The sequence below is a fragment of the Syngnathus scovelli genome, chromosome 6 (assembly GCF_024217435.2).
Source record: "Syngnathus scovelli strain Florida chromosome 6, RoL_Ssco_1.2, whole genome shotgun sequence".
In the NCBI taxonomy this organism is placed as follows: Eukaryota; Metazoa; Chordata; class Actinopteri; order Syngnathiformes; family Syngnathidae; genus Syngnathus; species Syngnathus scovelli.
The window spans coordinates 14,877,076-14,892,544 of record NC_090852.1 but is presented as its reverse complement, the minus strand read 5'-3'; the positions used below and the strand labels follow the sequence as shown (position 1 = coordinate 14,892,544).

The 15,469-nt window shown below is 37.7% G+C and overlaps 1 protein-coding gene across 13 annotated transcripts in view; it reads left to right on the top strand.

Moving 5' to 3' along the window:
• Positions 1-74: 74 nt before the first annotated feature.
• ppfibp2b (PPFIA binding protein 2b) overlaps positions 75-15,469 on the top strand; it is a 33,918-nt gene continuing 18,523 nt past the window's right edge. For 6 of the 13 annotated variants that reach the window (XM_068651075.1, XM_068651074.1, XM_068651070.1 and 3 more), the window contains exons 1-6: positions 82-281; positions 6,379-6,478; positions 6,595-6,803; positions 7,554-7,622; positions 13,106-13,192; positions 14,404-14,517. In XM_068651075.1, coding sequence (XP_068507176.1) covers positions 6,397-6,478; positions 6,595-6,803; positions 7,554-7,622; positions 13,106-13,192; positions 14,404-14,517 — 561 coding nt within the window. In that variant the 5' untranslated portion in view covers positions 82-281; positions 6,379-6,396. Of the gene's footprint in view, positions 282-6,378; positions 6,479-6,594; positions 6,804-7,553; positions 7,623-8,609; positions 9,975-13,105; positions 13,193-14,403; positions 14,518-15,469 lie in introns of those variants that run through there. The other 7 variants (XM_049722662.2, XM_049722658.2, XM_049722671.2 and 4 more) reach the window with 5 other exon arrangements.

Here is a 15,469-nt window from a genome sequence, read left to right as displayed (position 1 = left end):
GAACAGGATGAGAAGTGACGACCTCGTTACTTCCGAGGCGTTCATGAATGCATCATGGCTGTCACATGGCAAGTGGAATTGATGGAGCTTGCGCTTCAGTTGAGCGACGACACGGCAGGCAAGTGTACTGTACTCTTCCGCTCACCTTGCGTGCGACACCCTGTTGTGTCACTTTGGGAATGTTTTTGTTTCCGCCTGGGCGCGATCATTTCATCGGGAGGAGTCTCCAAAAGAACATATTTAAGGATTTAATCCGAGAACCGTCTCGAGGTGACGCCTATGTAAGTAAAACGAAGCGACGTTTGCCTTATGTTTACTATTGTAAAATAATGCGAAGCTGACATAGGATACAATAAAAGTTTTCGAGAGCGTAGTAAAAACAAACTAAACCCCGTGAACACATTGAAAATGCCTGGTGTTGAAAAGGGGTAGGTAATAGCAGATAATAACGCATGATCAGGAATTATTTTAAAATTTTAGGAGTCATTATTAATAATTAGGAGTAATTCTATATATTATATAGTATATATAATATAGTATTATATAGTAATTATATAATTATATATATAAATACTCCTAATATATATATATATATATATATATATATATATATATATATATATATATATATATATATATATATATATATATATATATATATATATATATATTCCCACTTTATGTCTTGTGCCTCAGTTATTGCAACTCCTAGAATACAGTTTTCTTTAACTTTATTATAACAAAGGTTGAGCCCAGTTTGCTCTTTTATGCACTGTCAGCTTTGCAGAATGAAAATGATGTTGTTGCACTGACACACACACACGCACACACACGCACGCACGCACGCCCCCCCCCCCACACACACATATAATGTATAGTATATAATATATTGCCCACTGCCTACTTTATGTCTTGTGTCTCAGTCATTGCAACTCCTAGAATAGAGTTTTTTTTTTAACTTTATTACAACGAAGGTTTAGCCCTGTTTGCTCTTTCATGCACTGTCAGCTTTGCAAAATGAAGTGTTGTTGCACTGACACATGCTGTGTAACTGCCCATCATCAGTTTCTGACATGCAAGACAAAGCCTATATACGTTTTGGGGGGGGCAATAAGAGGTAGTGCAGATAAAAACTAATGAGTGGCTCCCTTTAGCTGAAGATCTGCCACATCTAACACCAGGGATGCATACACACAACAACACAGGGGACTTGAGAGGACATCTCTGTAGCAAAGCTCATTTAAATGCGAACAAGTTGAAAGGAATCACTGGCCTAAAGGGAACGGCATCAGGACTTAAAAACAGCGTATGATAAAATGGCTGTTAACATGGAGCGGTGCAAGATAAAAGCTTAAAGGTTCTTCAGTAAACCGTTATAAAGCATGTTTTGTTTCTGATCAAAGAAATCCCTTTGATAGTCTTTTTGTCTTTTGCTAGACAGGATCAGATGATTTGTGTGTCATCTTAACTTGCATCTTCTCACGCAATCATGTGTTTTAAACAAAAAGAAATCGACTGCCGTCTGTTGGGAGCTGAACTGTTGAAGAAGGATGAAAAAGATAGGCGTCGGCGAGAAAGAGGGAATCTGGTTGTTGCACCTGTGAAAACAAAGTCGTGCTGCTAATCTGCAAGAATTAATCCTCTGCTTACTGCAGGGATGGAGGGTAAAAAGTGAAAGAGAGAAAGAAAGAAGCACAAAATGACATGACTGCAGTTCTTAGCTGTTATCTGCTATGCTGTCAACAGAGGGAAAAGTGGGAAGGAAATTTGAGAATGGGGAAGCAAGGATGAAAAAAGGTTGAAAGTGCAAGACACGAAAAAGATTAAAAGATATTACCCACTCGACTCTGTTTTTTTAAAGCTCAAACAGAAAAAATATACTAGTCATAAATGACTTGACTTTGGCTACAGTGGAACACAATCCATTCCTGCATGCTGGGTGACCTCCATTATGTTCCGAGTGGATCATGGAATTAAAAAGCAATAGAAATGCAAAGTAAAATGAATTAAAATGAATGATGGTTAAAACCTAATGATTTGAAAAAGAGAAGTTTTAGATGCTTTTTGAATGCCTCCAAACTTTGAGTACCCTTCGGGGACTCCGGTAGTGAGTGCCAGATTCGTGGGCCACTGACTGGAAGGTCCTGTCTCCCATGGTGATGAGCTTAGTCCTGGGCTGGCGGAAGAAGTAGCTACTGGGACAGTAGGCTTCTTGTGGATGCGCGTGGGTTGGAAAGCTCGACAAGTATTCTTTTCACCGACTCACAATGTTCATGTTTGCAACACTTCATCTCCACTATACAGCATTGATGGTGCACTGCTTAACCCTCCTTAGATGCCAAATGGTGGACTATAATTTATTTCAATGAGGGCTGCAAGTACGGATCGGAGAAATTTTTAAGTTATTTGATATATTTTGATATATTCATATCGTTTCCTCTCAAATTTGGTGCACTCATATATACAGGGTGTAAAGTCTTTTTTTAATATTAGTGCCCACTTTGAAGATTGGGAACTTATGAGAACTAATGGTCCCCGTTCAGAGGTAGTACATTTAATGAATAGGTTCCACAAATTTGTCCAGAGACATTTGCAATTGTAATAAATGGATGGATGGATGGATGAATTTATCCCCATTTCACAAAGATTATCCTCTCCACGTCTGATTTATAAGAGATTGAGGAAATGAGCATCTTTCATGATCGACTCAGATTTACAAAACCAATTTGATTCGATTCAGAATTCACTTTGATTTTTCAATTCGGTTAAGAATTTCAAGCAGTACTAATTTTTCTTTCATAAGGACGACATTCTCAGAAGAACCAATCCTGCAACTAGTCGAAACATATTGCTGTAATTTGGTGCAATAAAATTATGAATATATACAATAAGAATAGAACCAAACGCAGTTACAATAATTAACAAGTTATTGAGCATGACCTGATCGTAACACCAATCATTTATATCGATTCCAACCACAGAAAACACAGTAAACTCATGACAGTACTCAAAGCTAATGACACATTGACGCATGACACAACTTCCTTCTCTGTGACTGGAACATTACCCTGTCACCTGATCTTTGTGATGTTGTCTGCTTGCTGTGGAGCAGGTTATGTGTGTAACCATAGTCTCATGTAGCCTCGGTGCCTAAATAGTACAACAAATACATTTTAAAATATGCATTTCTGCAGAGGATGATGTGAGCTGATAGTGTTGTATGTAAAGTTTTATTACCGTGTTTGCATTTGCTTGTGGAACATACTACTTTTTTTTATGGAATTGTGCAATGGTTTTTCCCACCAGTTAACTTTGATGGAGTCATGGAATGTGATGCTTTATTTGGATAGCATCATATCAAAATGAAAGCTATTCCAACAAAGGTACTCGCGGGTGTTCTTGCTCCACTCTCTCTCTCTCTCTCTCTCTCTCTCTCTCTCTCTCTCGCTCTCTCTCTCTCTCTCTCTCTCTGTGTATCGCCTTTAAAATGATGTATTATACATGAAATCACGTCAAACATTGACAAAGTTAGGCAGTTAAAATGTTGGCAGTTTGAAATCTCTGGTTTTGAGAACAAATGCGTTTAAGGTTTTGCCACATACAATACTTTCAAAGCGCCATAGCAACCAGTGCCCCGGGAAAAATATTGATCCCAAACTATGAGGAAATGGACCACTGGTAAATTCCAATAGCAAGTAAAGATATCATCTGAAATTTTAATCTTTTAGAATCTGAGGAAGTTCGACATCTCAACAGGTGAAATGGTGCAAAATGGTCATGTGACCTCAACCCCAAAGCATGTTTGAAGATCCCATTAAGTTTACGATTCATTTAGAATACTTATTAATTGCAAACAAATTTAAGAGGTGTCATTTGGAGTAAATACTTAAGGGCAAGATCTGAAAGTCTTGAAAAACTACACCCTCTCTTTTTTTGTATAACGTCAACCATGTTTGGCTAGTCAAACATCTACAGCGATGTCAGTGATTTGCAAATAGAAACCAATCACCTTTGGAATTTCAGTTCTACCAAAACCTTCTTCACCAAGGGCAATTTGTGAGTCTCACGATGCATGGGAACCTCTGTGATGGACAGGAACTGCTACATATTAGCACAAAATAGTCACAGCTAAACATCCACACAAAAGGAATATATGTGTGAGGCATTTCTCCTCATTTGACGTAGCCTGTTTGGATTAGTGTCACCAGCTAGAGGCCAAACCTAAGCCTCGGGCGCTAAACACAAACTGTGTGTGCATGTGTATGTGCGTCGTGAGGCCAACAGGAGACACCAGATTCTTCACCAATTAACATCATCAGGACACCACCTCTGACATTTAGGATTTGTATGTTCTCTGTCATATCCTTGAGCACCAAATCATCTTCTCTGAGCGGCGAAGGTTGGTGAGGATTTGAATGTTGATTTTTCAGCAGCATTTGTAAGGTCGTAAACGGTCACAGACATACAAACATTCAAATTATCAATGAAAACTACATTGTGTGAGAGACAGATAGACCGTAACCAAGTAACCAGACTAAGCAGTCTGCTAAAATGGCCAAAGCTTCATTTGAAGGATGTGGTTGGACCAGAGCCACAAACTTTTTTTTTTTTCTCAACCCTTTCCAACTTTAAAGAGACTATTGCAAAGCACAACTGGTTTAACTTTCACAACTGCACATCTATGGTAAAGTAAGCTTCGTTAGCCAATTCTAATTGCCAGTTAGAACCTATTTTAATCACTCCACCAGTGGTAACAGACACATAGCTATTGTACTTTGTCGATTTATTAAACCAGGGGTGTCAAACTCATTTTTTTCGCGGGCCGCGTTGTAGTCATAGCTTCTTTCGGAGGGCCATGATGACTGTCAACCCAAATAAATGTATGAGCACCTCATATTATATACTGTAAAAGCTACAAAACAAACTGACAAATCACTGGTTTTCAAATCAGACGAGTAAGAACTGGTCAAATATTTAAAAAAAATATATATATTATTAAAAGTGAAGACGATTTGCAATTCTAGTAATGACACACGAATTTGATGCACAATTTTTCTTTGCGGGCCACATAAAATGATGTGCAAGTTGCACTAATAGAATACAACAAAATAAGTTCGAAGTGCGTATACTTAATTAAAAGGTACACTACAGACATGTTGCAAGCCTACCACCAATTTCCTCAGCATTGATTCAAACAAAATGGCACCACAAACAACTTCTCGTTTTCCTTCATGCGACATAGTAAGTGTTTTGTTTTTGTTATACAAGCTGAAGTCACTGAGCCAGCAAATTTGTGATTGGGTAATTTGTCTCCTTCCGAGGTAGCAGAAAGTGTGTGAGAACATTTCACTAGTGTGTGTGTAGAAGGATTTCAGTTGTGTGTGTGAGAACACATATCAATTGTGTGTATTAAAGCATTTCACTTGTGTGTGAGGTTTTTACTATGGTGTGTGAATGTTTTATATATATATATATATATATATATATATATATATATATATATATATATATATATATATATATATATATATATATATATATAAAATTTTGATTTAATTTTTTACATGTATTACACATACACACCTCACTGTGTGGGGTTCTTTTGTGGCATTGGTTTTGGTCAAGTCTACATAAATTGTGCCCTCACTCTTGCGTTTCAGTAAAAATATGATGGTCTTATAGTGCACCATGAGCAACCCTTCACAAATTAGTGCCATTAGTGAACTTGACAAAAAAATATGATGGAATCACAGTTATAATGGCAGCATGTTACTGTACAGTACATTGACTTTGTGCAGATTGTCAGTGTGAGCTGTCATAGTGTATTGTCGCTAATGTTGATGAGCATTAGGATGATCTGTAGGGGGCATGATTTCCCCAAAGCAAGATTACATCACATCCTCCCCCTTGCGTCCTTCATGATGATGTCTTTCTAAATTGGCATGACAATATGACATGATGGGAGCCTTAAAGGAGGAGAAGAGAAAAATGGCAGTCCAAAGTCAGAGTGAAGGAAAACAGCATAATAGTGTATTCAAGCAAAGCCAATGTAGAATAATTCAACCATTATGATTAAGGAAAATATTATTTACTTTTTAAATGGTATTGGTTGACACAGGGCTTATTCTTCATATGTTTAATGTAAAAAAGATATATCTGTAATTCACTGACTACTCTACATGAATGCAATAGGGAAAAAGTGTTTTTTTTTTTGGCTGTGCACATTCCTTATTTTTGTGAGGAATTAGCATTTCAACATGGCTGAAAGCTCCATCAAGTCGAGCAGGCATGATCCGGCTCCTTGATGAGTGAAATAAATAAACAACAACTTCATTTCTTTTTCTTAATTGAATAACTTTTTTAATGTCCTTTCGACAGATGCATATCTGAGGTCAAATGCTACCCACCATTACAATGGAAACTGAGGCTAGTCACATGCTCGAGGCAGCTCTGGAGCAGATGGATGACATAATTGCAGGTATGGAACAACCTAATATTCTCATGAACGGTTTATCTAATCAATTTAAGCTATTCCAGTTTTACCCCAGTACTGAATGGTTTTCTCCTCTTATTCTCTACCACATACACCTCCAGGTTCAAAAGCAACAGCTTTGGAGCTCACTAATGGCGCGTATGACCTTGGTTCTGTCGTGAGCCACACCCCTCTGCGGGTTATTCAGTTAGCTGTAGACCTCAAACTTGCTTTGGAGCTCCAACCAAACCAGGAAGAGAGAGAGCGCCTCAGAGCACAATTGCCCACAGATACAGCGGAGGCTCTCAAAGACTGGCTCCAGAGTGGAGATGTGAGTACGTCGCGTACGTCCTTGAATGTCAAATCCTGCTCAACTGTCATTTTTCATATGTCAGGGCAGTGGCCTGCAGAGGGCAGGCCAACGGGGCAGCCACAGTAGTTCTTTTAAAACCTCACCAAAAAGAAAAAAAAAAAAATCAATAATATTAACTTCTGGATTGTGATGCATTTCAGAATCCCCCTTTGGCCCCTCCCACAGGTGGTGAGCCCATGGGAAGGGAACAACCATCCCATTTATGTTAAATGAAATCCAGAAAAGACATTTCTTTGAAATATAAATAATAAAAAAATTGGGATTTTTGTGGCTTAACCCATATTCCACAAGACCAATATTAATCTCAATGCCTTGTTTGGAATAGAGGGAGCACATCCAACAAATAACAAAAAAAATGTTTGGGTTGACTTCTTTTTTAAAGCAATAATATACTTTTTCAAGGTAAGTTTGGCAATACTGGATGTCTCTTTCAATAATAGTAGTTTTGTCCAGTTTCACATGGGAACACATAATTTACCATACAAAAGTTAATATGGATAGTTTTCACGGAGGTCAGTCAACTGTTTTTTAAACGTAAATAGCCACAAGCTATTTTATAGCTGTTCATTCATCATGTTGCTTTTGCTTTACCTACATGTTAATAGTACTTTTACATACATTTACTTGTCGTTAGTAAATTTCAGTTGGAAATAAAAGTTACTAATCGAGGAACAAGCCGTGCAAATTATCCAGTAATCAATCATTTAGTGTTTTCACAGTCCAAAGTCTGTCAGTTGCAGTCCGGTTGGACAGGGTCAGCTGGATGGTCAGAGGGAGGTGAGGAATTTTGCTATTGTGCAACAGAAAGGCTATTTATTTCCAGAACCATGTATTTTTTTTTGTTCCTTGTCAATCTGCTAATTTTTTTTTTCATAAGTGAATCTATATGTCAAATTCTTAGTAAATTGGCCTTACAGATCTGAGGTTGGGGGTTCAAATCCAGGCTCATGCCTTTCTGTGTGGAGTTTGCATATTCTCCCTGTGCTTGTGTAGGTTGTCTTTGGGTAATCCAGCTTCCTCCCTCAAGAAAAACAAAAACAAATATGCATGTTATCTTCATTGACGACTTCTGATGATTTGAATCCGAATGTGTGTTGCAGTGGGAATGCATCTAAAACAGGCTGGTCTAGAAAGTTTCTTTTGAGGTTGGCCTTCTCAAGTAGACTATTACCAATTTCCTGTCCCTCGGCCCCTTTGCTCTAACCACTGGTTTTCCTGCGTGACCTCTCACAACTGCTCTTGTTCTTAATAAGCTATTTCCGTGGTCTCTTTTATTCTTTTGAATTTAAGGTTTCATAAACTTCCATTTGTTTTTACTGGTTGAGAGACATAAAATTGTTTTTTTCTTTTGTCTTGTGTTGACCTGCAGAGGCTGCTGTTTTCTCCCTAGAAAGCAGTTCGACAGGATGTATAAGATACTTTAGTTGGCTGAAAGAGAAAGGTGGATCCAGTTTAGCAGCTTCTAAAATCCTGCATTGTTTCAAACAGAAGTTGATCCATCTTTGTTTTTCAACATCGAGTAAATGAGTATGAATTTATTGTGCAATGGACCCCCCCCCCCCCTCCAAATTGTTTGTCTTCAATTTGATATCCATTTTGAACATTAAGTACTTTGCATTATTTTCAGGCAACCTGAGGATGATTCTGCTAGATGCCATTCACTAAGGTTTTTTGTATTTAATATTTTTGTAGCACTAAATTGAGCAAATAAATAAGCTAGTTAATAAACAAGTTTTTTTTTGTTTTTTTTACAAAAACATTCATATTTGTATAACTTCAATAATATGAACGATCTGAAGAGCTGTTTGGAGCCGAAAGAGTCAGCTAAAGGAGCCGGTTCTCTAAAAAGAGCCAGAATTTACACTTTAAGGCCCCACCTTAATCCTGCAGCTCACCACATTTCTTGTTTATTTGGACTCTCACTTCTAACCACACATTTCACAGGCGTCACACTGCTTTTGTCCTGCCTCGGCTTCTGACTCTCATTTGATCCATGCCTATTCTCAAACCTTTAATACCAAATACCTCTTTCTCTAAGCACCACTATAATGGTCAATAATTACTACTATTGTAAGCCACTCTAACATTGCAGTTGTAGTTGAACGTGCAGTTTGAACATTAAAACTGTGCTTAAAAATATCGGAAAACGTATGTAGCCTCTGTGTTGAGTTTTCACTCGTGCTCATACGAGAAGGTGCATCGTGCACGTAAATTGCAATTTTTGCCAGTGGCAGCAGCAATTACAAACTCAAATTCCAGCGGAATGCAGCTTTAAGGGGAAAAACATGATTTTTCCACAGCTGATCTTTTATTGGCAGTTTTTATGAATGTAGGTCTCCTCCCTTGATGATGTCATGAGATGAATAACTGACCATTTCTGAGTGGCTCCATAGGGGGCACAGAAAGGAAGCCAAAGTATGATTATGAGACAAAGTGGGATAAAAAAATAAGAGTGAAACACTTATATCACGCTTACAAATGTGAATTGACTTGTATGACATGCTTAGCAGATGTGTGTGGCAGCAGGCACGTCTGAGAAGCTGACTTTGAACCAAGATGGTCACAAACAGATGACAAAACAGGCAAAACCTTTTTGACCACCCCCTCTTTCTGGGCTTGGCCATTTGGCCGCAAGACAGACTGCAGCAGGGCAAAAAGGAAGCTGAGAAAATAGTGCATGAAAGCAAAGAAAGCAAGGAATGAAGTATTTGTTGATAAAAGGGTTAAAAACGAACACAAACGGGGGAAAATCGAGAGACAGAATGTAGACAAAAACAGGTCAGTCTTACTGAAGAAGATAAGAGTAACAGGAAGAAGAAGGACTGGGAGGGAGTTTTCTGCTCAGACAGCAGAGATCTTAAAAAAATGATAATGAACATTGAAGTCATGCCTTTTCACACTTGACATTACTTTCTTCAAACTTAAGATTTACATGATGTCGGCTTGGTCTGAATACACACAAAGGGAGAGAGGGAGTGCGTAAGAGAGAGAGAGAGAGGGAGAGAGAGAGAGAGCCTCACATTCTAACCAGCTGAGATAAAATCCTAGAGGAAATAGACAGGGCAGAAATGGGCTGGGAGCATGGAGACTCCCATTGATGTCTACAAGCACTTTTCGTGGCTCAAAAAGGTAAGTGTTTAAGCTTAAGTTTATCATTTCAGTGTGATGTCTATCAATCACACATAATGCTCAGTCTGTACTTTTACAAGACCGCAAAAAAGGAAAACTGGGGATGAAACATCGTTTTTCCGGCAATTCATTTTCTAGCTTTGATACATGATGTCATTATGGTCAGTCTTTTGTGTCTGTTTTTTTTTTTTAACTAGTTTCCAATTTCATAGCAGAATTCTCAGGGGTTTTGCAGGAATGCATCACCAAGGCCATGGTATCAGGTTAGGCGAATTATCCATCAGCTGATTCCTGTTGACAAAGCCGCATCTGTGATACTACTGCAAGATCCAATCATTGACAGTCTTGAAGGAGACACACAAAATCTGCCCTTGTAGTTTGAGAGTCACATTTGTTTACAGGACTAACACAAGATTTTCCGATGACGGCAGTAGCTTTTGGGCTTTATCGTTGTTGTCGGACACATTGTTTTTATCGTTTTAAATGTCGTGTGTAATGTAGATTGTGTGTCTGGTAGTGAAACCTTGGTTGAAATTGGGACGTGACTAGATAAGCAGAATTGCTTCAACCCGATTCCCGTTTTTGACAAGTCATGTAAAACAAAATGTGAAATGAAGTTTTAATAAGTGTGTTGTACTTGCTGAAATCAAATTTTTAGAAATATATATTCATAGCATTTTAGCAAGACAGTCGAACATTGATGATGGTAATTCATGGTAAATGTTTTGTGCCTGACTGAGATTATAATAATGTAGAATTCGGAATGAACTATGTTAAATGAGGGTCCAATGGTCTAGGCTTGGAACGTTGGGGGTTGATTTAAAAATCGTTTTGCAGACTTTTCATCGTATATTAGTCCTCATACACAACATAAGACTTCAGGTCAGCATGCTTCCAAAGAATATTTACTTTTACAAGACAACATAAGAGGAAACCTATGTGGTGGCCTCTTCTTGTGCCTTTATAGCAACACATGGGGAAAAAAAATGGCCTGCCACACTGTAGGGTGTGTTTCCCAAGTCTGTGTTTTTGTCGAATCCCATCTTTTTATATACATACCAAAGCTGAACTTCCAATGTGAACGCAATTTTTCTGTGAAGTGACAAGTATGCGTATACAGCATGACATCATGACACCCAGTGTTTACAGAAGTGTTGCCCCTCCCCTGTAGGTCTCAGTCATGACACATTTGTTCTTTTACAGCACCCCCCCCATGTAGTATTTGTCAGCTATAAAGCATTTCACCACGTACCGTTTTATGCTCTTCTGACTGCAATGACGTTCACGCCCAACTGTTTTGTCAGACAGTTGTGACGTTTTTGGATTAAATTAGAGTTAACCTGCAATATGAAGATAGCCTACCTAGCCTCGTCAACAACTCTAGAACTTTTGAGATTCACAAGCAGTGAAATAATTACACGTGAAGATTATTGATCTGATCTAAAGTACAAGGATAGCTATAGAAATATTACTGCAGGAATGCGACACTATTTTGTGCACTATTGTCCATATCCTGTGTGTCTGCATTGCGTTAGTCGTGTAAATGGGGTGCTGCATGTCGTATTTTTCAGCATTCTTTAGCACTGGTGTCATACATTGCTCCACCCATGATGTAAAAAAAAACATTTGTTGCATGTACATTGCACAGCTTTTTTTGAAAGGCAATCAACAGTGTTGGAGCATTTTGAAACCCATCGTACAGCCCATGTCGACGTCATTTAATATAAGAGGTTTAGATTTTAGATAGGTTCGGAAATATGAGCCCATAAAATAAAATACTTTCTTTAAATTGAATTTAGGTTGGAGTAGTTTGCGGAAAGGCAAAACCTTTGACAGTTGTCACACAAGCCGACAGGTGACAGAGAAATAGTCGGTTTTCTTTTATCAGTCCCAAGTGCCATTGACACTTTATTTTAGTCTGCTGAAAGTGTGTGATTGACGCACACATGGATTACGTCCAAGTATGCAAAGTTCAAATGGATGTAGATAGGTCAAACTACAATATTAAGGCTTAACCTCACATGCCAGGATTCCTATCAAAATTAATTGTATTCTTCATACAATCATCACGAATATCACTTAAGTCATCACCCTATCTTTCGCCCACCCTGCAATTGCCAGCCTGTTTATTCATATTCTGAATAACTGCCTCCTTTTGGTCACTAGAAGATTGTCAGCATGATACATGATTTGTTTAAATCCTAAATTTGGGATCTTCTCAATTAAAAATTATGTTTTAAGAATTAAATTAATATTTTCCATGGCTAAGAAGTTGGTAGCCTCAAACATAATATATATATACGTATATATATATGAATCTTCAATTTGAATTCCTAGAATGTTTCACAATGTGCAGCAACAAATCCTGCCTGGTTGTCTTGAGGTGCAATGTCTGAATGAATGATACGTCTTATGACGTTTCAGCAGGCTACCTTGTGCTTTGTGAAAGACTTGTTTTTATGTGAGTAGCCCTTACAGCATGTCCTCAGAACCATCTTGCACTCTAGACACATTGGTGCCTTTGACATTAAAAGAAAAAGAAATCAAGCACCTTGTGACCCTGATGCATTCAAATCACCCTAGTGATAATACAATCTTTTTTCCAGTTGTATAACACCAAACATTAAAAGGCAATCACAAGCTCTGTATTTATTTTCATCTCGAGTAGAATGTTCTGTTCCAATCCTGGCCACTCATCTCTTAACTTGATTAACTCCATGTTCTTAAATCCCAAATTTTGATATCCTGTTTCATAAGCAGTAAGAGTCATAATAATCGTTGGATCTTTTTTTTGTTGATTATTTTTTAGAAATGTAGTCAATGCTGTGCAAAGTGTTTGTTGATGAATCAAGTCTCAACATATTTAAGGCAAATCAGTCTCTCAAGTTCATGATGTTTAAAGAACAATAAGACATCAGCTCGGAAATTGCAATTTAGTCAAATATCAATATGTATAGAAACATCATAATTTTCAAGTGTTCCTTGCTACTTTTTCTAGAAATTGCTTCGGGTTAGGGTTGTTTGACCTGTAGACAAGATTCTTAATCAACTATTTCGTTAGGTCAATAGACGATGAAGATATAATCACCTCAACTGACATAATTATATTTCTGCTCTCTGTGTTTGTCCAGGTGAACCTGTGTCCTCCTTCCAACAATGAAACCTACCAAGAGAGACTGCTCCGTCTAGAGGGTGACAAGGAGTCCTTGGTTTTACAGGTGAGCAATTTCTTTGTGTCGTGTGTGTGTGTGTGCACGCGCGCACGTGTAAATTTACTTTTAATATTATTTATCTCTAAAAAGATGAATTCACTTGTGTTTGTGTTGATGCAATCATTGTAAATGGGATTAGTCTGGAAGGTTTGGTGCCACACTTGATACACATCTGAGTTCCTGGTTGTGAAGATTATACGTTGCTCCAAATAAAACATGCCTGAACGTCTTTGACCCATTCAAGCATGTACTTGCATTCACTGGCTGCTGTTAACACCAGATGACATAGTCACCAGACACTTCGTTCACCTTAATAGGTACTTCATGCAGCTTTGATCATTACAATGTTCACCTCTAAATTGAAGCTTGGTGTATTTTTTTGTGCACAAACCAAACACAAAACTGACAAAATGGAATTCTCATTTTTTTTATGTGACCACGGTTGCTGAACTTGTTTTTCCAGATTGTCTGTGTGCAGCTCTCACCTGCTTCACTTACAGGCCTACTTGTGTGTATTAGTGCTTTTGTTTTAGCACCTAGTGGAAAAAAATGAACACACATTGGATTATTTGTAATCAACCATGAGACAGTTCATGAAAAAGGAGCTTCACATTAAAATAAATGTGTAGAATTTTGTGCTGCCTCATGGTAAACTAATAGAATGCAATGACCAAAGGTCAAAGTGCATGCACGACCAGACCTACAATTATATAAAACAATGCATGTTGATAGAACATATATTTTTTGCATACTACTGGATAATTATTCGTGGATTTTTAAAATGAATGAATCTAAACTGTCTACACTGTCCTTTTAACAAGCGTGCCTTAGGTTAGAAAATGGCTGCGGGGTTGACTGTAATGGGAGTTGAAGTGACAGTGAATCAGCTACTGAGGAGGAATTCCACACAATTTCTTAGAAAGGGGTATGTGTCTGTCTGTTTACATGTCTGTAATTTGTAGACTTGGCAGGAAGTGAGTGTCATGTCATGGGGATTATTGTAAATGTCTAGCTCTGATTCCTTCGCTATAGACTTGCTGAGTAATAGAATGGTGTTGTTGAGTTGAGGAATCTCATGTTTGATATTATCTTTTTTTGTGGACCAGAACAAGGGAATGTTGTTATGCAAGCTGATAAAACGTTGTATTTAGCCGTTTTCTATTCATTGACTAATTCTACTGTGTAAATGTAATAATAAATAAATGTGCCACCTTTAGGTAAGTGTACTGACAGACCAGGTGGAGGCCCAAGGGGAGAAGATCAGAGATCTAGAAAGCTCCCTCGAGGAACACAGACGGAAACTAGCCTTCACTGAGGAGATGCTGCAACAGGTAACACTGACACTGGAAAGCTGCCACATACAAAAAACTTCTTTGTGGGGCCAAAACTATGAGTGACTTTATTTACACTTGCACCATAAGATCCTATATAATTTTAATAAGCAAGTGATTCAGCCATAAATATAGCCAAAACATGTATGAATAATAAATTGCCAAATTGTTGGCAATTGATTGGCAGTTTCAAGAAATTGAATTTAAGATTTGATACTAAATAGTTGTATTTCGTATCTCCAAATGTTTTTGACCTCATCGTTGAGGCAAACGTTTGAGCATGGCCATCCCAGGCTCAACAATAGCACAACTGAGTTTACCAGTGAATCTCTTCTCTGTTCAAACATTACAATGGATCCTTTGTCTTCTGCATTGTCAGCAGTAAAAGTAAAATCCCACATTTGAATACATATCCCACTGAACCATGTTTATATCTGTTTTTAACAAGTTTTTACAACCCACTAAACTAAAAAGTAAGCATTATCTATTAATCAAAAAGTCTTTTCAATTTAAATGAAGGGAAAATGTAGTTTTTCCTAGAGTCATTGTATCCATAATTGGTAACACAATATACAGTTTTATTTGAGAGTACTGTACCTCATTCTTGGGAATTTATCGTTTGTTGACTTTTACGGTACCTACAAATACGTGGCCGGCTGCCGCATTATGACTATAAGGTTGGGATCACGTAAATGCGCTCATACGAGAAGTTCATTGTTGTAATCGGGCACTATTATTATCAAATTAAATTAAAATGTGAATGTGGCAAAATATGATACAAAACAACAACTTTTCTGTTTAACTTTTGTTTTGTCTTTTGTTTTTGGAGACCACACTTTAAAAACAATCTATTGTTTGCATTCATCAACAGCAAATTTTTATCAGAGATGGCTTTGTGTCTCCAAATGTATTTTTGACACTTACGATGTCTTTGCTTTTTTTTCTTGCATAT